This window comes from Lytechinus pictus, chromosome 3 (assembly GCF_037042905.1).
Source record: "Lytechinus pictus isolate F3 Inbred chromosome 3, Lp3.0, whole genome shotgun sequence".
NCBI lineage: Eukaryota > Metazoa > Echinodermata > Echinoidea > Temnopleuroida > Toxopneustidae > Lytechinus > Lytechinus pictus.
In genome coordinates, this window is record NC_087247.1 from 82121612 (window position 1) to 82142216 (window position 20605).

At 35.2% G+C, this 20605-nt stretch overlaps 2 protein-coding genes across 2 annotated transcripts in view; one reads left to right on the top strand and one right to left on the bottom strand.

The window, feature by feature from the left end:
- Positions 1–20605, bottom strand: part of LOC129256619 (rab proteins geranylgeranyltransferase component A 1-like) — a 37403-nt gene that overhangs the window by 6873 nt on the left and 9925 nt on the right. Inside the window, exons 4-10 of the mRNA XM_064097812.1 lie at positions 18004–18131; positions 16411–16744; positions 15579–15695; positions 11074–11194; positions 9038–9153; positions 8638–8744; positions 3182–3256 (exon numbers count right to left, since the gene is read on the bottom strand). Of these exons, the coding sequence (XP_063953882.1) occupies positions 3182–3256; positions 8638–8744; positions 9038–9153; positions 11074–11194; positions 15579–15695; positions 16411–16744; positions 18004–18131 (998 nt within the window). The remainder of the gene's footprint in view (positions 1–3181; positions 3257–8637; positions 8745–9037; positions 9154–11073; positions 11195–15578; positions 15696–16410; positions 16745–18003; positions 18132–20605) is intronic.
- On the top strand, positions 3830–9192 carry LOC129283295 (uncharacterized). Its single transcript, XM_064097813.1, has 2 exons — positions 3830–5044; positions 5912–9192. The coding sequence occupies exons 1-2, from the start codon at positions 4796–4798 to the stop codon at positions 6245–6247; spliced, it is 585 nt and encodes a 194-aa protein (XP_063953883.1). The 5' UTR covers positions 3830–4795; the 3' UTR covers positions 6248–9192.

The following is a 20605-nucleotide window of genomic DNA, read 5'->3' on the forward strand; positions in this document are numbered from 1 at the left end:
TTTCACTAAAAGTAATATTCTTTTTTAGATTTTTTCATAAATTATATGTCTCATTTAGTTCGATTTTCCACGCAGCTATTATAATAATAAAATATTTCTGTTCCTGAGGTTTGCGCACCGGTATTCGATTTGTAATATCCTGAAATTATTTCAAAGAGTTAAACGAATAGAAGTGAGTAAAATTGTAAGTCTGAAATCATACCTCCCAGCTCTCTTCTTGTCACTTTCTACGTTTCTTTCTTTATCATACTATTCCCTCAAAAAGAGCCATGATAGCAATTACTGAAAGTAAGAGAAAGTATTTTTTCTTGAATAAATTATAGCATCCGTAATCACAAGTGATTTTTTTATTTCTTTCGTTTTGTTCGATTATCTCCTTCGTTTTGTTCTATTGTCTCCTTGATTTCACAACCGAAAACAAATTAATAGATAAATCATTTTAAAAAAAACATTCACAATAGTTAGAATTCATTTTTGTCTCTATCGTTTTGATTGTTCAATCTAATAGTACAGAGGCGGCGGAGTTGGTAGGAAGTTTCAGTCCTCACCCCTTTCAGCAAACATGTTTAAAAAATCCGAAGTCTATATAAATATGTGATTTTTTTGGCCGGTTCACTCCCTCCCACATTCAGCTCAACCCCTCCATTATCAAAAACGCTCAGTGGCCCCTGTTTTTTATTTTAAAAATCAGATATTTTGGTTTTGATGCTAACCAGGGTAAGCCCCCCAAATGTTTGTTTCCAGTAACGGAAACAATTTTTTTCCTCTATGAATCTTTTCTACCACGCTATTCGCTGGTAAAAAAAAAAAGAAATTGGCGAAAAAGTAGGAAAATCAATAAAATTTGGGTCGGTATCAATTTTTTTTTTTTTTTTTTTTTTTTTTTTTTGGGGGGGGGGGGTGTAGGCCACACATGAATAAAAGTTTGTAGGATTGAGAGGGTTCTATCGGGTGACACGCCAGACAAACGTGTTTTCTCTGTAGGGGTGGCTTAACGTAATTTCTCATCCTGTATCATTCCATTTCCTACATTTCGCGCGAGGAAACTTTTGGTTCATTATTGGTTTTATCATTTGAAGTGATTATGTTTCCGTCAACTTTTCAATGCAAAAGTTTTCATCTGTGAGAGAAAAGGAAATAAGATGAAGAGCTTCTAAAACCTAACCTATTATAAATACATTCTGTGAAATGACATTAATTAACAAATTGTGATTTTTTTTAGCCGCTTCACCCCCTGCACCATAAAAACATTGCTGTCCCTGATAACATCTTTTTCCAAATATTTTGGTTTATATGCTAACCATGGTAAGCGCCCCAAATGCGATGTGTTTTTTTGGTCGTAACGGGGAAATAAAGTGGCCAGGACGATCTTTATTTTCATCTTTTCTATCGCGTTACTCGCAATTAAAAACAGAAAATCGGAGAGAGGAGACAAACAAGCAATATTAGAGTGTAGGTCAGAACATTTCCATCGGGGGGGGGGGGGGGGGTGGCAAGGTCAAACAAGAATAATGATAAAAAGTCATCAGTTTGGCAAGGGTCTGAGGACCGAGTTGCGAATAACAAACGTTGTGGGATTTTTTAAAAGTAATCTAACCAAAAAATAAAGTCATGTTGTTATTCGTTTAAGTAGATATTCATGGAATTTTAGCAAAAGCGCACTTGTCTATTCCCCCTTTTATCTCTGTCTCTCATTCTCTCTCGTTCTCCGTGACATCTGAACATATTTTTAAAAATAATTTCCCTAAATGATTCTTCGTTCATCCTTATATGCATCATCACCCAGGGGAAGCGTTTTTATGCAATATTAATCACTGACGGATGTCATAAGCCCCTGTGTTATCGGTAAATGAGACATTTTTTGGGGGATAGGTATGTTGGTCGAAAAAAAAGGATTCATAAAAGCTTTTTGTATTGCTAAGTACGAAAAGATTCAATGGGTCATCCTGCCGATAAACACTAATCTTCCTTTTGTTCGGGGCGTTGACCATCTGTATCCTGCTCTTTTCGGAAGGAATTTGTTTGAGTGGCCGCCCAGACATTCTTTTGTTTGGGTAGTGCCGATATCATGAACTACATGGACGTTTCCCTTTTGAAAAGAGTAGAAGATGAATGGTGTGCTTAACTGCTTTCTTTTCTATTTTTTTTCAGAATAGTAGACAAAAATAATGAGAAGAGGGATGATAGGGAGGGAAAAAGTTCAAAAGTGCACCGAGATCAGCTTAAAGTAGACATTACAAGCTTTTTGTTTTTCTGAAAATACAATCGATCGATGAAACCAAGGAGATATCAATCTATCTAGAGTGATATCTTCTTGATTAAACAAATAAGACGAAAATGGAGAATAAACGCGTAGCTTATTACGTGATGATCTTGCAGAAAAGATGTTAGCGTATATCTATCAGAACAACGATATGGATCAAATCACGTGATCAGAACAAATCACGTGATCAGGCCTTGTACGCGCGTACGTGCTCGTCACAAAATTTATCCTCCCCGTCAGACTCCAACGAAAAACTCGGGTAAAGTTGAAATGATTTCCTATTTTTGGGATTTTTCCCCATGTAGCTGTATATTTTTTTCAATCTGTTATCGAAATAGGTTTATAAAGGATATAGTGGCGGAGGTTTTAGTACATAACAATTACGAAAAAGCTGAAAAACTTCATTGAATTAAACCACACATATCTCGGCTTCTGTAGAAGCCCGTCGTAGCTAAGTGAACGACTCGCTGGGCTTCTGTGGAAGCCCGTCGCTGGAAGCCCGTCGCACGCAAAGGGTTAAATACGGAAGTGAAAAATCAAACTTGGCCCAGATGGTCGAAGTAAATGACACATGCTGCCTGAGTAATATAAACTGAATGAAAAAGTACAGACGGATGGACAGATGAACAACTCAAATACATTATGTCCGTCATCAGTTTACATTGAGCAGATGCGAAAACAATATTTAAAACTTTAAACCCTAATGAGTGGGGGAGGGGCAAATTGACCCCCCTCCCTAACAAGTTACTTTCAAATCTTGCACATTTTTGAGACAGAATTTGTGATGTCCGGTTTCGCAGTTCCGATATCGTGAAATATTATGTAAAGACATTTATCAGACCCCAAAATAGGTTTAACTGCTACCTGTGTGTAAAGGCTTCAAAATATGTGTAATTCTGAGTCATTCCAATTACTTACTTATTTTCAGAATCTGTAACCATACTCCTGATGTGAGTCCTGAGAACATAAATACCACCAAAGACTGCACACATTCTAAAAGAAAATAAACAAAATAATAAATGTTCAGAACACAAATACCATTACCACCAAAGACTGCACACATTCTAAAAGAAAATTAAAAAAAAAGACAATTGTTCAGAACATAAATAAAACCGAAGAATGCACACATTCTAAAAGAAAATTTAAAAAAAAGATAATCGTTCAGAACGCAAATACCACCGAACACTGCACACATTCTAAATGAAAATTTGAAAAAAAAGATTTTTGTTCAGAACACAAATACCACCAAAGACTGCACACATTCTAAATGAGAATAAATAAAAAAGATAATTGATCAAGAATTTTGTTGCATTTTTTAAAGACTGGCATATTTTGAAATAAATAAGTCAGAGGGTGGAGGGAGTCTGAATAGAATCTTGGCTTAGTATTTAAAATAATCCCGCAAATTATTCATTTAGCTAAAAGTTAAATTTGTACTGATTTTCTACATTTTGGAGCAAACAACAAAGTGGTGTACATATATACCTTCTGATGCAAGTATGAACCAAGAGTCATTTTAGGATTAAGTTATCTTATTTTTTTTTCCTTTCTAATTTTTTTCCCAATATTTAAACAGATAATTGCTTTTAATTTGCATTAAAATAAAAATCAAAACAAAATTATCAGAAAAACAATCATATATCAATAATGTCTTTAAAACAGATTCAATATACTGTACAAATGATCTATGAGCATGAGTTCATTATACAATTTATCTGAACTCAAGTTTTTTGGGTTTTTTTGGTTTTCCTACTCTACGTATGCTCTCGATGCTCTCTTTGATGCTCATTTTTTTACCTTATACTATGATTATTGGATATACTATTACATAATAATGTTAAGGTAATAGACTGGATCAGTTTGTGATGGTATGTACATCTGGATACACCATGCATTTTTTGCGATATTATTGGTGGTGATTTTTTTACCTGATTGCTAAGAAAGCATGAATGCTTGTAAGCAAGCAACCAGAGGACCGACGGCTTAAGGTCCTCTCCGAAGGACCTGGTACTGAGGATTAATGCCTTACCAAAGGGCACTAGCGCACCAAGTGAGAATCGAACCCAGGTCACCGGAATACGAGTCCCCCGCTCTACCGACTGAGCTATCGCGCCTCCTTTTACGAACTTTTCTGAAGTTCATTCTGCCTGAAATATGTACTTGGATACTCTGGTCCCACTAGCTTACTTTTGAGTGAGTATATTCTCTCTACCAGCCCACTTGATTCTGTTCCACTACACTGTTCTACTATTCATGCCTGGATTATGATCTGGAGAAGAATCCTATTGTGATGAGATTGACTTGCCTATTGTACATGGATTAATCTTATTGCTGGTTCATTCATATACTGATTTGACTTGCTACAAGACTTGCTTCAAGAGATTTCACATGTATAACACTCGCTTAGCAAAGAAGATGGCTGCCCAATCTCAGGAAACCCATGATATATGTGAACAAATCAGTGATGAGGTTAGAGAATACTTCAAGAGCAAATAATTCAGGGACTTGTTTAAAGTATCGTTCGCTGAAGCTATGACAAGGGAGATACAAGCTCTTCGTGAACGACTGGAACATACAGAGAGCAAGGTAATGGATCTAGAAACTGAGCTGCAGACACAGGCTTCCATCTTGACTTCACTACAGAAAGAGAAAGTTTCTACAACAGATGCCATCAAGTCACTGAAAGCCAAGTTGAATGAAGAAGAACAATATTCAAGGAGAAACTGCCTCCGACTGTACGGAATCCCAGAAAGCGATCATGAAGACACCGACGCAGTGATGGTAAATCTCGCAAACAAAGATCTCGGTGTCAATGTGACTTTGGGTGATATTGACCGTTTCAGTTTCAGTTTAGTTTATTTCACTTCCATTTTCTGATAATAAACATAACAAACATATATATACATATGTATAAATGTACAAAACAGAATAAGTGTCATAAGAATACTTCAATAATCAATTAACAAATTCGTAGGAAATAGATGAAATGTATACAATTTTTTGTTCAAGATACATTTTGATGATTAGACAAATTATAGATTACAGTTAGCATGTGTTAATGAAAATGAGGGACTTATTAAAAAGCGAAGCTTGTAATTGTAAGCCCCTTAGGATAAATTTGTAGTAATCTTTATCGTATGTAATTAAAAGTAAAGTAAGACAATCTAGACCATATATGAAGAACGGCAAAATAGGTTTGAATAACAAGGAAAGAAAGGGGGGGGCAGTAACTACATAGGTTAGAGGGATAAGGGAATATTAAATAACTGGGGGGAAAAAACAAAACAAAAAGAAACGATATGTGCCCAGCAGAAAAGGAAAGGGGAGGAGAAAGAGAAATAGGGTCGAGAGGCAAGTATCGTGGAAAAGATAAAGCAGTTCATGTGTTTCATACATTGTACTCATTAAGAAATGAAAGTTTTAGGTGTTTTTTGAAGGTGTTTATATTTCTATATTGTTTAAGGCTTTGGTGAATACCATTCCAGTATTTGGGACCTGTGTAAATGATGTTTTTTTTTGTGCGAGTGTGGTTCTAGTCAGAGGGGGGTGATATTGATGTTGTATAGCTTGTCTTGTGGGGTATGTATGGATGTCAGTGTTTTTGGTAAAGAGTGAAGTAATTGCGGTGGGTAATTCGTTTTTTGATAGCGTTCACATCGTGTTGGTGCTCCTCGTCGTCCAGTGGATAAGGAGAAGCCTCCACGACCTACAGGTATCATCGTCAAGTTTTCATCTTACCGAGTTCGCAACTTAGTCATCAAGAATCGCAAACAACTTAAAGGAAAACACATAGGAATTGAGGAAGACTTGACAGCAACAAATAGAATCTTGCTTCAAAAAGCAAAGGATGAAATGAACAACAACAGTAATGTGACTGCTGCTTGGTCCACGGATGGCAAGATTACTGTTCTGGTGAAAGCAACGTATGGAAGATCTGTGAAGAAAAGAATAAACTCTGTCGATGATCTAAAGAAAATAGGATAATGTCATCATTTAGAACTGCACAGGCTGATGCAACATTATACAAGTATCTTTATGCTCACATTATAGAACAATGAACAATAAAAAATGTTATATGACGTATGAGCATGTACAATGTATTACATAAGTCTAGTTGTTATCCATTTGTACTACCAATTCATTTTATATTTTGCACACTATTTTTTTGCATTGTAATTACTAGAGTATTGTTGTATTATGTCATGTACTTGTCTTTTATGTAATAGGCAAATATCTACTACTTGTAATAATTGCTTTCTTTGTAATAGAAACTCAAGGCAATATGAATCTTTAGCTTCTTTAAATAATGAAGAATTTCTTCCTGATAACAAAATTTAAACTCCTGACGAATTTCAAGAATGTACAAAGCATTTTGATAATTGTTCTACTGTTACTTTATTTCATTTTAACTGCCGCAGTATAAAACGCAATTTCGATAATTTTGTTAACTGTATTCAAACGTTATATAGACCTATGTCAATTATCGGTGTCACTGAAACTTGGCTCAAGAGTGACGATGATGATACAATTTTTTCTCTTCCACAATATTCTTTCTTAAAAAATACTAGACATGGGAAAAGAGGTGGTGGAGTAGGAATATATATTCATAATAAAATAAAATTCAAAAGAAGAACAGACTTGGAAGTATTTACTGATGCTGTTGAGACAGTTTCAGTTGAAATATATAATAAAGTAAAAAATATTATAGTTCTTGTTATGTATAGACCACCTCACCATGGTGTACAATCTTTTATTAATGATATACAAGCACCTCTAAATAGTGTTATGGGTGAGAGGAAGGAAGCTATCATTATGGGTGACTTCAATGTTGATCTGTTGAAACTGGATGTTATATCCTATGTTAATGATTTCATTGATAACTTTATATCATTTTGTTATATACCACAAATATTTAATCCCACACGTATTACTTCACATTCTGCAACTACCTTAGATAATTTTTTTTGGTAATAATCCAGAAAAGGTAGAAATGAGTGGTATTATCACAACAGATGTGAGTGATCATCTCACTCCTTTTATTATAATTTCATCTCAAATGTATTATTCAACATGAGATTTCAGTGATGTCAACATAGATAATTTTTGTCTTAAATTGATGTCTGTTAAGTGAAATTTCTTAGATCATATTGATGATGTAAATCAAAAGTATGAAAGTTTTATTGAAATATACATTAAATAATATAATGATTGTTTCACAGAGAAAAGAATGAAAATAAAGAAACATAAAAATATTAAACCGTGGATTACTATAGATATTAAAAAAATGAGTAGACATGAACATATATTATACAAAAAATACCTTAAAAATCCCACAATCTATCGCAAAACCACTAACATTAATTTTAGAAATAGATTGAATAATACAATACGCGATACAAAACGTAATTATTATGACAATAAGTTATATCAATGATCTGCAATATGTTTTCTTACTCTAAAAAATTGCTCCCAAAATATTTTAATGAATACTTTGAATATAACATCAACATAAATAAATATTGCACAAGAAATGCCAATAAAATGTATGTACCTTTTTACCATTATAATTTTTCAAGAACAACTGTCAGTTTTAAAGGCCCAGTCTTGGAATCTCTTGCCAGATGACCTCAAAGAAAGTCAAACTACTTGTTCTTTTAGGAGAAAATATAAATTGTATTTACATAAGTTTGAATATGAATAATTTAATTTTTAATTTATTGCCTTTTATGTTGTTTTATGTTGTTAGCTTTGTGTTTGTAATGTGTTATTTTGTATTATTTTTTTAAGTGGGGTAAATTCAGGGATTTACCTTGACAGGCCAATGGCCTTTTGTTTATCCCCCACATCCTCCTCACTTCATCTTTACCATTTCTTTTATAATGTTATGTATAATGTATGTTGTATATTATATTGATTTGTAAACTTGATCTTTTGATGTTTTTAAAGAGATGTGAATAAAATTGAATTGAATTGAAGTTTAATAATGATCTGTTCAAACTATTACATATGTAAATATCCCTCAACCATTTTCTTATAATGTGAATAACCATGTTACCAAGGGATTAATTTTCTATATGAGAAATCAGTATTGTTTTGACTCGCATTCATTCAATTTAGTAAGCTCAAGAGTCAACCTAATATAATGCAATTAATGCAAAGTGTTTGGTATGGTAAAACAACTGTAGCCCATATACACACATGTAGTACAGGTACATGTATACAAAGTTACAAAGAGGGAGGGAGAGCAAGTGAGTGAAAACAAGTTTGAAAAGATTTGAAATGAATTTTATGTGCTCATGAACTGAAATACATGTGACTAAGTGCATCCAATCATTTGACCGGGATCTTAGAATGATTTGTAAAGAATAGAATACCTGCAAAAGCACTGTGGAAGTTCACCACTGCCATATAGGGTCCATAAGAAAGCAGTATTTCCATAGCGACCTAATGAACTCAGAAAATATTTCATAGCTTGAAGTGCCTGAAAATACATCAAAATAGAAAGCAAAAGATCATCCAAATTCATGACGCAATAGGTTTGCACTCCTTTCAAAACTCTGAAAGGACGTTTCACAGTTGATTGACAGGAAAAGTCACCTAATCTATGTGATGCCAAGGGTTTTTTTTGTTGTTTTTTTTGCAAACTGGTGTTTCAATCAGCATTTTAATTAGAAATATAGAGTGGAAGTGATTGTGATCATTATTATTATATATCATCATCATTATATTTATGAAAATATCAATATAGAAAATATCTGATAATTAAATTGTTACCTTATGAGTGGGAGTGTCTGCACAAGTCATTGCAATGGAATGAATAACAAAGTGTTGAAGAGTTGCACTCAACTTGCGGGAGTGAAGAAAATCTGCAAATGGCTTGTCTGCGTATTCTGCATTGTGAGGTCAATAATAAAAATACCAAGTTTCATAATTTCTTTGAGTCTACCAATTTTGTGTTGTTTTGTTTATTAAAATGATTACTAGTGATTAATATTGATAGATATGCTGGTAATTCACTCTTGATCCAATACCATCCATTTGTATGAAATGTACACAAAATACCCAGAGAAGCAGTTAACCCATCCTTCATTTAGGGCATCAAGTATGTTTTCAATATATAGCAAAAGTCACATGGTTATTCCGTGTCCTGATCAGTGATATTTGACATTTCATCATTTACATATTAAGTATAGAGCTTCTGCCATCCAAAGCCAGAGATGAAGAGGCAAGGAAGAGATTGGTGAGAGCAAGAAGCTGTGCTGGTCCTGTAGTTATGTAAGCATGAAAACACAGAGAGTCTAGTTACTTGTCTCAGATCCACTCTTTAATAAGCACACATACATGTACTGTAGGCTATGAAGAAAAGTTCCACATACGTACCAATTGCTAACAGTAAATTCAAGTTTATTGTTTGGCTAAGAAACAGGCAAATCTATTAAGATTGTATTCCACTACTTGAAACCTCTGGACTTTGCAAGTTTTATTGTATATTATTTGTCTATTAGGGATCCTTGGAAGATAGAGGAAGGCCACGTTGGACACATTCTGATCTTCACCAAAATAAGAAAAATACATGAACCTCTAAATCAAATAATCACCATTGGTAAAGGTGATGGGTTATCTATCACTTTCAAGGCAAGCTGGATGAAGCTATATTTTTCAAGCAAAGCTGAGGAAAGATAACGAGTGCATCCAGCTTGCCGAGGATAGTTTGTATTGTCACCTGAAATCAAAATGTGAATATATGCTTTATATTCCACATAAGAAACCACTATAAACGAAGAAACCAATATCCATATGTCTCTACAAGAAGAATTTTTATTTAAAAAAAATCAAGGTTTCCTGTACCAAAAAAAAAATATCGAGGCAATAATGCTTTTTATAATTCAAGTGTGCATGTCAAGTGTGCTCAATATGAACATGATTGATGTACATGTAGAAATAAGAGCAAGTTGAACAAAAACTTGACCTTTGGCCCCATCATCCTCATGAACACACATGTGGTATTACCCAAGGATCATATGTCCCAAGTATGAATATAATTGATCCAGAAATAAGGAATTGAGAGCAAATTGAACAAAAACTTGACCTTTGACCCCCTCATCCTCATGGACATACATGTGGTATTACCAAAAGATCATACGTCCCAAGTATGAACATAACTGATGCAGAAATAAATGAGAGCAAGTTGAACAAAAACTAGCATTTTTGTAACAGACTAAAGGCCACCGCACACCTTACGACCCGACCAGTCGCCGACTGGCTTGCGACTGGGTGAGGGGAGATGTGACGTCACAGCTCTTGTCAGCTTCGAGTCGCAGACCGGTCAGAGACAAGTCGCAAGGAAAATCGTAAGGATTTGACATGTCGAATCCTTATGACTGGATCGCAAGCTCAATCCAACTTCCAGCCAATCAGACAGCAGAGTTGCACGACGCGTATATGATAAACAACGCGCTTACGCAGTAGTAAGCGCACTTCCTCAGTTGCAAAGCCAAAAAGCAAAAAGCGCATGCGTGAGTCGCAGATCGGATCGCAAGGTGTGCGGTGTCGAGGCTTATGACTACCTTGCGATTCATCTCCCCTCACCCAGTTGCAAGCCAGTCGGTGACTGGTCGGGTCGTAAGGTGTGCGGTGGCCTTTACATACCAACAGGAAAAGTGATTACTAGTACTAGGTCTCCGCCAAACTTAGTTCAGGTGAAATTCTCTTTGAAATTCTGGTAAATTTGAATTCAATAATCTGGATACCAGCCCTCAAAAATCAGATTGAAATTTCTTTATAAATACACTTTACAAAATAAAACTTACCTTTATACTCATCTTGCCTATTCTCATAATCAAGACAAAATTCTATGAGTTTCATCAGCATTCTTTTCTCCAGCACAGAGACATAACGACTACTAAAAACATCTGCCCGCGAGCAAGGTACCTGGAAATATTAACAAGTTATTTTTAAGGCTCAATCAATATATACAGAGGCAAAAATATATATCTAAAATAATCTTCTGTCTGGTTACAAAATAAAAAAATTCTGGAGCAACATTGATATGTATTAGGAGGTCATAAACCCAACTTTCATATACGTATGACACCACTAGGCCTAGGAGTAAACATCAATTGATCGAATGGTTCGAATGGCGTGCCGCCAATCGCCAATCGATTAGCAAAATTTACACTAATCGAATGTTCGGCAGATCCCGATTATGACGTTGGGATAACTCGAATACTCAAGTAATAATAACAAAATGACAAGAAAACAATGATGACAACGGTTTTTGAATACTTGATACAGGTTTAAAAATGATGTTACCGAGGTAATTTTTTCAAAAATTATCAATGATTGTATCACATTCACATTTACACACCAACACGAAAGAGCTCCGAAAATGTTAATCCCACTCGACCTTGCCCTCGATACACAAAATAAGTCATTGTCTGCATGCTCAAAACAGGAAGTAAACACACAACCAGCTCACTTGAGCTGATTGGACCTTCGGCTTCGATAGCCAATGAAACTTTTGGGGAAACAAAGAAGAAGCAACGTGGTTCCCTTGTCTGGAAAGGTCACTTCAGAAATAAATTGACTTTTCCCCCATCTGTGAGTGTGAGGGAGAGATAGAAAGATAGGGGGTGGGAGCCGGAGAATTCCTTTCATGTTTCAAAACAATGCAACCTTTTTTATACCCCCCCCCCCCCACACAATCAAAACTACATTCCAACACGCGCCCGCCTTCACCGGTACTTTCTCGACTAGTCTCCAAAATTATACCCAGTTATACATGTAGGTTCAAATGATAAACATTTGTAAGTTTGAAAGGTATTTCAAATGAAATATTTTGCAAAATATTTTTTTGAAATGTGTAGCATCGTGGGCAGTGCCACAAGTGGGGGTGGGGACATGGTGTGGGTAAGGGATGAAATTTTTCAAGTGAAATGCTCCACCTGCGTGTCAGTCTCAAAGAATACTTCATGAATGAGTTGTTTAATAAGGCCCGTATTCTGAACTCCGGTTTAAATTAAACCCTGGTTTAAAGTTGTGGTTTAAGTATGGAGAGCCAATTGGGGCACAAATCATTAACAGTACACATCCACTTTATTAACTCATTTGACACTCAAATTGTTTATAATTGTCTGGGAATGATAACTGAAGGACTTTCTTCATTATGAAAGCAAAAGGAAGCAAAATAGTATACATAAGAAATACAAACAGAATTTTTGAACTTTTGGCTCCCCATAATTTAGCCCAGAGTTAGACCATGGTCTAAGTTAAACCCGACTTCAGAATACGGGCCTTTAGAAGAGTCTTTGGGCTTTGGACTCGGCTGATCTGGGCTGATTCATTCATATGCAGGGGTGTGGCACTTGGAGGGATGCATGCATAATACCAGGGTACCAGCATTGATTTAGGAAAGATTTTCATTGGAATAATAAACTGAAAGAATTAATCTCATTTCATGTAGTTTCTTTTGATATAAAATCATGGAGAAGGGGGAAAAGGGTCTACTTTCATTTATGATAAACATGTGACTTTGATGGAGATTTCTTTATTCGGGGGTCACCATAAAGTAGGTCAACTATTGTGACTTAAAAGACGTGATTCCCGACGAAGAATCAAATCATTCGATTGTTTTTTTCAGGAAATAATCGAATGGTAAAAATGACAATCGTCCCAGACCTACCCTTCATTATTTCACGGCATGTACGTTGATCAACCCACTGACGGTTCGGCTAGTAGCCCACGGCACTAGCGCATGACTTTCATGGGCCGATCGATGGCCAGCGTATCCGGTCATTGATCAGCCCATTGAACTTGAATTAAGTTAAGTCCTTTCATTATAGTATCAAATTCAACGTGTGGTGAGCTTGTTGTGTGTAATTTGGTGATTGAGGACACATTTTGTGATGTTGGCCGGGGAATGGACGACATGATCACTTGTTTATGTTTTGCCTCATCCAAGCCACTTGTGGTTTTGTTCCCACTCTTTCTGTAATGTATACTTCATTTCATAAAAAGTTGCTATAAATTCTTTCGCAACCAGAGGCTGAATTGTGGAATCTTTTACAAATCAAAAATATAAACATTTCATAAACATCATAAATAATTACATAATTACACAATGCAAAATTTAAATACTAATATGATATCCAAAAACAAACGATGAGTACAGGATATCATGCATTAAAAGAAAACAAATTAAGCACAGAGACTTACCTTATACCTTAGAGAGAGTGACAGAGAGAAAGGGACAGGGACAGAGAGTGACAGTTACAGAGAGAGAGAGAGAGAGAGAGAGAGAGAAACATGGACAGAGGGGGAGAGAGGGGGGGGGCTGAAAGTGAAGCCTATATATCAAGTTAGTACATTTAGTATTGGGGGTAAAAAAAAAGGAAAAAATAGTTTACACATGTGACAGACCAAATCATGACAACAAGTCTTGGTTTGATAGTACATATTTCATCACATTTTATTCACTTTATGGAGTGAGTGCACTTCAACATTTCCGCGGCAACGACTGTTAACTTGGTGTGATGTTTTGACAATAAATTTATCATAACCATGATCAAATGTGAATTGCATGATGTTCTTTCCAATTTCAGTTTTGGTGAAGTTGTATTCATTTTATTATGCATGGTTTCCCTTAGTGTTGGTGAGGGTGTTGTGCTTTTATTTCAGGAAATGTCATTGACACTTGTTCATTTTAAAACGTACCTTAACTTTAAGTCTAAAAATGAACAAGTCTCAAGTAAACAAAGGTGTGAAAAGGATCATGAGTAATTTTTTTTAAATCTCCTTTGAAACAAAGGCTTGAGTTTGTCCTTTTTAATCCACAGAAAGGTTCCACCTGTAATGCAATGTTTCGCAGCAAACTTACACACATACAGAGTTGATACACTTTACAATTTGTCATGATACAATATTTTCAATATGCATGTGATGACCACCTAAACTGCCATTTGACCACCTGAAGTTCAGTCCAGGGTGCCTGGCTGACTTCCAAAAATTTAAGTTAATCGAGAGGCCTGAGTTGGATCCAAATTGATGAGAAAAAATATCACACATAATTTTTTCTAGATGGTAATTTGAAGTGGTATTCTATGCTGATATAATGATGTTGAGGAAAGTTTGTGGAATATGAGTTCTGACGATGTTCGAGATTGATAATTCATTTTTAATTTTATACATAAGTTCAGAGCATGCGATCAAAATAAATACGAAAGTCTCAAGCTCTAATGATTATTAGATATCAAATAATTATGATTTAATAAGATTTTTATGGCCATAGTAAAAATATTGGCAATGTCAGTAAAGTTATATTATGTTTATTAATACTATCATTATTTTTATTTTTATTCCATCTCTGGACGTCTACGTCTCCGAGAAAAGAAGCACAATGCGCATGCGCGATTGATGACGTATGACATATTTTCCATTCATGAATCATGGAGCTATTAACACAGATTCAGAGCTCAGGAAATATTACGAATACAGGAAAAATTATCTAATGGAATTGTTTACATTTTGTCATGTAAAATGGTATTATATGGTAATATTATGATCGTCAGAAGGGTTTCTGCATATTGACATATTGTTCGAGAATCAATCCTTACATATTTTTTTTAGACAAATGCACTCCATAGAGAATATGGTGCACTCACTCATGTCGATGTGATGTCCGTCATTAAAAATGGAAACAAAATACAAATGTTTCACATCAAACTCTAAATTCATAATAATGATTATCACATGCAAATTATTGTTAAATTATTATGTTTAAATAATGTTCTATGGTTATGATATTAATATTGTTCATGAAAGCAAGACCTGTTTATGTTATGTTGATCGCGTCAATTTTCTGGTTTGATTTAGAGTACTGCGCATGCACGATCAATGACGATGAACTCCATTCATGAATTCATTGTGCAAATTATCTGAGCACGAACAGACGATTAAGACTCGAACTAACATCAAAATAAACTTCAAATTAATGGCGAATTGGCATCATAATTACACAATCGGTTTCATTTGGGGGGGAATATAAATCAAGTAAAAGTGAAGTATGACATTACTGTTTATTTTCATGATTGTGTGTACTAAACAAAATGGCCGTATTTCTTTCCTTCACACTGCCATTTTTTTTTCGATGCACCTATTTTGCACAATCTGCACCGGCGCTTAACGATATCGATGCAACTCAGCTGTAGTTTACCGGGGTATGCCATTTTAAAACAAGGAGAAAAAGTTTTATTTTATGAGAGTGAGCAAATACATATTACCTCCATCTTCTTTTACAAAACCTAATGATGAAACATACCTGTTCAACTCTGCCATTGATATTTGTAAGGATTCGAGTGACAGCTTTAAACTCTGCATAGCGACTTATTCTCGATGAAACAAGAAGCTCCACCATGGCACCTCTACAAAACATCAACTGAAATATGAACAAATAAGAGGCTGTAACAATGTTTGTCATACACACCTGTCCATTCCCTGTTTATTTAGGTCAAGACCAGGCTTAATTATCAGAACTAGTGTGGCGATAAACAGTTAAATCTCAAACTGGTTTTAACATGTTAGAGTCTCTCTGCACTCTGCACAAATGTTGGTTGTCGGTTGGTTTATATGGAACTGTACTTCTTTGTGTTTTTATTCTTTCTTTTTCCTTTTTCTTGAGATTTAGAAATTAAATTTTAATTTTTATACTCTGGTTGTTGATTTGGAGATAACGAAATAACAGTATTTTGCACCTTATTATTTGTCATTATCATCATCATATTCAATTGCAAACCTTAAATCAACTACATGGGACTAGAGATAAAAGATAAGCATGCACTACTGTTCAATTTTTCTTGCTTGAAAGAGTGAAAACCAAGCCCTATACAGAAAGCTACAACAATTTCATAGTGGTTTCTACAAGTCTTTCATAAAGCATTGATAACTCGTACCTGGTCCCTCTGAAAAGACCTCAAACCAACAGTCCTTTGGCATACTTAATATCAACCATGATGATCTCTTTGCAATTCTATATATTAACTCAAGAAAAGCATCAAAGATATTGTGAGCTTTAAACATAATTGAAATATAAGTTCAACATACATGTACATGTAGTAGGGTATGTTTCTAGACAGAAATGCATACATACTAACCTTAGGAGAAAGGTCAATGTTAAATTTCCTCCAATCCCTCATGATTTCTTCCCATGTCCACTCTTTTTGTACCTTTTGAGTAGCTGTTGTAGTTAGTTGATCTTCACTAGAAGTTTGAGGTTGGGTAGGAGGAGACTCATTCTTTGATGTTTGATCATCAGAGCTGTCTTTATTAACTTCATGAGATGTCTTTGGTTCTTCATCCTGTACTGAACACTCCTCTACTGTACTCATCAATGATGAAGCTGAATGAGGGGCATCGGAATCCACGGAATTGGAATTCACAGATGTGTCACAACTTGAATCAGGCCCACAAGAACTTTCAACCGTTTCCCTGTAATTCATTGATACACGATTGATTCCTCTATTGTAGATGTCTTCGATTTGAGATAAAAATAAACATTGTATTGTATATGCAGCTATAAGCTGAATTTGTTCAATTTACATAATTATCAGCAGCAATTTTATAATAAATTTTTGGAAGCCATCTTGGATTTTTGGACATACCTGAACCAGAACATCCATATAACTTGACCAAATGTGCCTAATCCTTAAAACTATTAAATAGCAAACCAAATTAAGACTGCATAAGATTTAAGAAATAGATGAATTGTGGATTTTAAATAAGTGCTTGGTACCGCAAAATCATAAAATAGCCTTAAAAACGGACATAATGAAGCTTTTTGACATGCACTCATCGGAGTAAAATCGCATGAATGACTAAAACGCTAGAGCAAAACAATAAAATAGAACCAAAATTAGACAATGGAGACTAAATGGCAAGCCATGATTGGCCTTCAAGGTAAACAAGTTAGGCTTAATACCAGCCGCAAATTGAAGCGAAGCAACTAAAATAACTCAAGGGTTCTTACAAACTCCTTCTGGTAGCACAGAATCTGGTCTGCTTGCTGGATATTATATAAGCTGCCTCGAGCATGCACAAATGAATGACACTCCTTGCTCGGCTGAGCACCTTAAACCAAAATGAACAGTTTTGTTCAGTGCATGCTTGGTTGCTCAGCAAGTGGTAAGCAACAGCCAATTTACTACCACCATTCGTCGCAGTACTAGCGGTGTGTTTTCTGCATGCGTGTGGAGGCTGTGAACGCGCACTAATTCAACAATTTCGGATAGAGGCGGACACAATTGTGGATTTTTACGCTACGGCGGCCATTTTGAACACAATCTTGGATTTTCCAGGTACCCTGAAGTGCTTTTGTTTACACTTACCTGTACCAAAAAACAATTTTACACGCTTAGACCATGGAATATGCACCAAACTAAGATATCTAGGGTGAATAATAAATGAATTATGTCAATTTTTTAGTGAATGGCGGCCATATTTGACGCCATCTTGAAAATAACCACTTTCCCAGATGCAGATTTTTGTAGATTTTAATATGTTATTCCCAAGGTCAAATAGTACCAAGAACCATTGAAAAACCTTTTGTTGCAATTTGTTTGGGGTAAGAGTATTTTTGGTTGTATATTGACCTGACTAAATTTGCTTGAAGAAATGTTACCTCATGTAAGATTATTTTTCAAATATAATTGATCAAACAGTGGGGTAAAATGAAAACGAAACATGCTTACTGATCCTTGACATGAATTTCTTCCTCTATATTGGTAGCAGTCATATGATATGAAGGGCAAGGTAAAATCCTAAGTTCCTCTTCTACTTCAATGTTTTCATTTGAGTTAACAGGAGCAATGTCTGCAGACTAAACATATAGAAATTTGTAAATCATACATCATGAACATTTCTCACAATCATCATCATATGGTCAGCAATTCTCTACTCTTCAATAAAACTTTGTAAATTTACTGTGTAAATATTAAATCTATTAACTTGCAGTTATAAAAATGCTACATTTTGTAAATGCATGTCAGACCAAAAAATTGTTTTAAAAAGGTGATTTCTTGTAATTCAATGTCTTTTTTTTACAAGAATTTGTGAATGTACTTTAATTCTACTCATTGACATCAATTGATTTGTTATTTATGATTCAAATGTTGTCATCAACAATTTATATTGAAAAAAATAAAATACATCTAGGAAAATATTTCTTACATGCATATTGAAATTTTGACATTAGATTTATATTAAAGGCCACAGACCCCAAATTACAATATTTTTACCTTAATTTCTTGATTTAGTAGAATTCTGATTTTCTGTGCCAGCAAATTAGCATAATCATTAAATTTACAATTTTTCAAGAAAAAATTGACAATACAATTTCCAGATTATAATAATAATAATAATGATATACAGTTCTTGTATAGCGCACATCACATTATGAATAATGTCTATGCGCTTCCAAAGGACTTGGATATTATTACACCAGCTGAAGCTTGGCAGCCGTAATTACTAAGATTACAGTGCACACGCATTTCAAGGAATAAATTCCTGCCAGGTACCCATTCACCTCACCTGGGTTGAGTGCAGCACAATGTGGATGAATTACTTGCTGAAGGAAACTATGCCATGGCTGGGATTTGAACCCCTGACCCTCTGTTTCAAAGTCCGGTGACTAATCCACTGGGCCAAAACGCTCCACTGCCATTGACAATATGCATGTCAATTTTCTACATGATCACAGGGTCAATGGCAATGATCATAAGGGGAAGGAACCTCCCCCGCCCCCGATTCCTTAAATGTGTCTCAAACTCAACTTCTAGAACTTTTTTTATTCTGTATTAATGCGTGATATTTTAAAACTGTTTGAATATCATATTCGATATGCTGGAGTTACATGTACTCTACTTCCAATCTGATTCTACTACTGCTACTACATGTACTTCTGCTGCTGCTGATGTTATTAATGCTACTACATGTACTATATTATTCGGCATTAATACATCAAGAATGTCTCTTAGAACTTTTATAGTATTACCCAGGTCAATGGATCCCAGAATGCCTACACACAATGAATGCACTTTCTCCACTCACAAGGGATCATTACAACAAGAATTCCAAGACTCAACTGCGAGATATACTTTCGCATCCTACCATGTACCCATTTAACACCTACATGTAGCTGTCAAAGTGTGATTCAATGCTTTGCTAAATGATGCAAGGAAAAGAAGTTGAAAGTCAGAACTGCTATTACAATGCTTCCACACTCCTTCTCCTTTTCCTGCTGATGCTACTACTACACGTACATTTCACTACTACAGAGGCCGTTGCTAAAATCATTATTACAATAACAATAATAATAATTAGAATACTGTACAAGTTATTTTCGCATACAGAATTTTTTTGCGAATCGCAGGGGTCACAGGTTGTAAATTTCGCGGGTTGTTAAATTAACGATCGGAAGATGTACAAAACACTTTCACAACATTGCAAAGAAGCAAAACTACATATAGTGCAAATCAAGGGCAATCCATGCTCCTCAAAGCCTCCATGCTGATGTGTCTTTTGAATATAAATATGTCCCTGTAAAAAAAAGTTACAAAGTGTGGAAAAAAGTGGCTTGAATTTCACTTTTTTGTACCTTTATATCTGCACAGTTTGATCCATAATCCATAGGGTTAAGCAATCTTTTGAATTTGTGTCTTGTTAGATTCATTTTTCAAAAAGTTGGGAAAAGTGCAAAAATGTTGAATTTTGTGAACAAAATCTTGCACCTTAACAGCTCTGGTCATGGGACTTACAGGGTTCCCACAGAAATTTGAAAAACAGAATTCCATGACTTTTCCATGACTAAATTGCTGCTTTCCATGACTTTCTTTCTGGCACGGTTTACAAAATCAGACACATTATGATGGCCTCCATAACCTCACACCCCCCCCTCCCCCCCCCCCCCCCCGGACCTCCCCTCACAGCCATCCATTCCACCCACTACCTTACTCATATATCATTGGTATATGGTCTGTTTCTGACCAGGGTACAGTACGATTTTCGTTTCACCAACATCAAGATTCAAAATTGTCTTGAAAACAAACTCATGTAATTTCTTGAACTGACAGATTTCCATGAACTACTTCCAAATTTTCAGAGCATAGCATGCAGATCTTGTCACAAAAGTAAACTATACAATAGATGTAAATGTCAAATTTCCAGGCATATTGAAATTAGGATCCTGAATTCACCTTTACTACAAAACTTCCACATAAAAGTCGTGGAATTCTGTTTTAAAATTTCTGGGGGAACCCTGAATTATATGAAGATGAAACACTTTACATATGTCAC

Excerpts from the sequence above, each read along its gene's own strand:
- LOC129283295 (XM_064097813.1), top strand. The coding sequence starts at position 4,796 with ATGACAAGGGAGATACAAGCTCTTCGTGAACGACTGGAACATACAGAG. Across the intron at positions 5,045-5,911 it reads AAGACACCGACGCAGTGATG|CGTTCACATCGTGTTGGTGC; the intron begins GTAAATCTCGCA and ends GTTTTTTGATAG.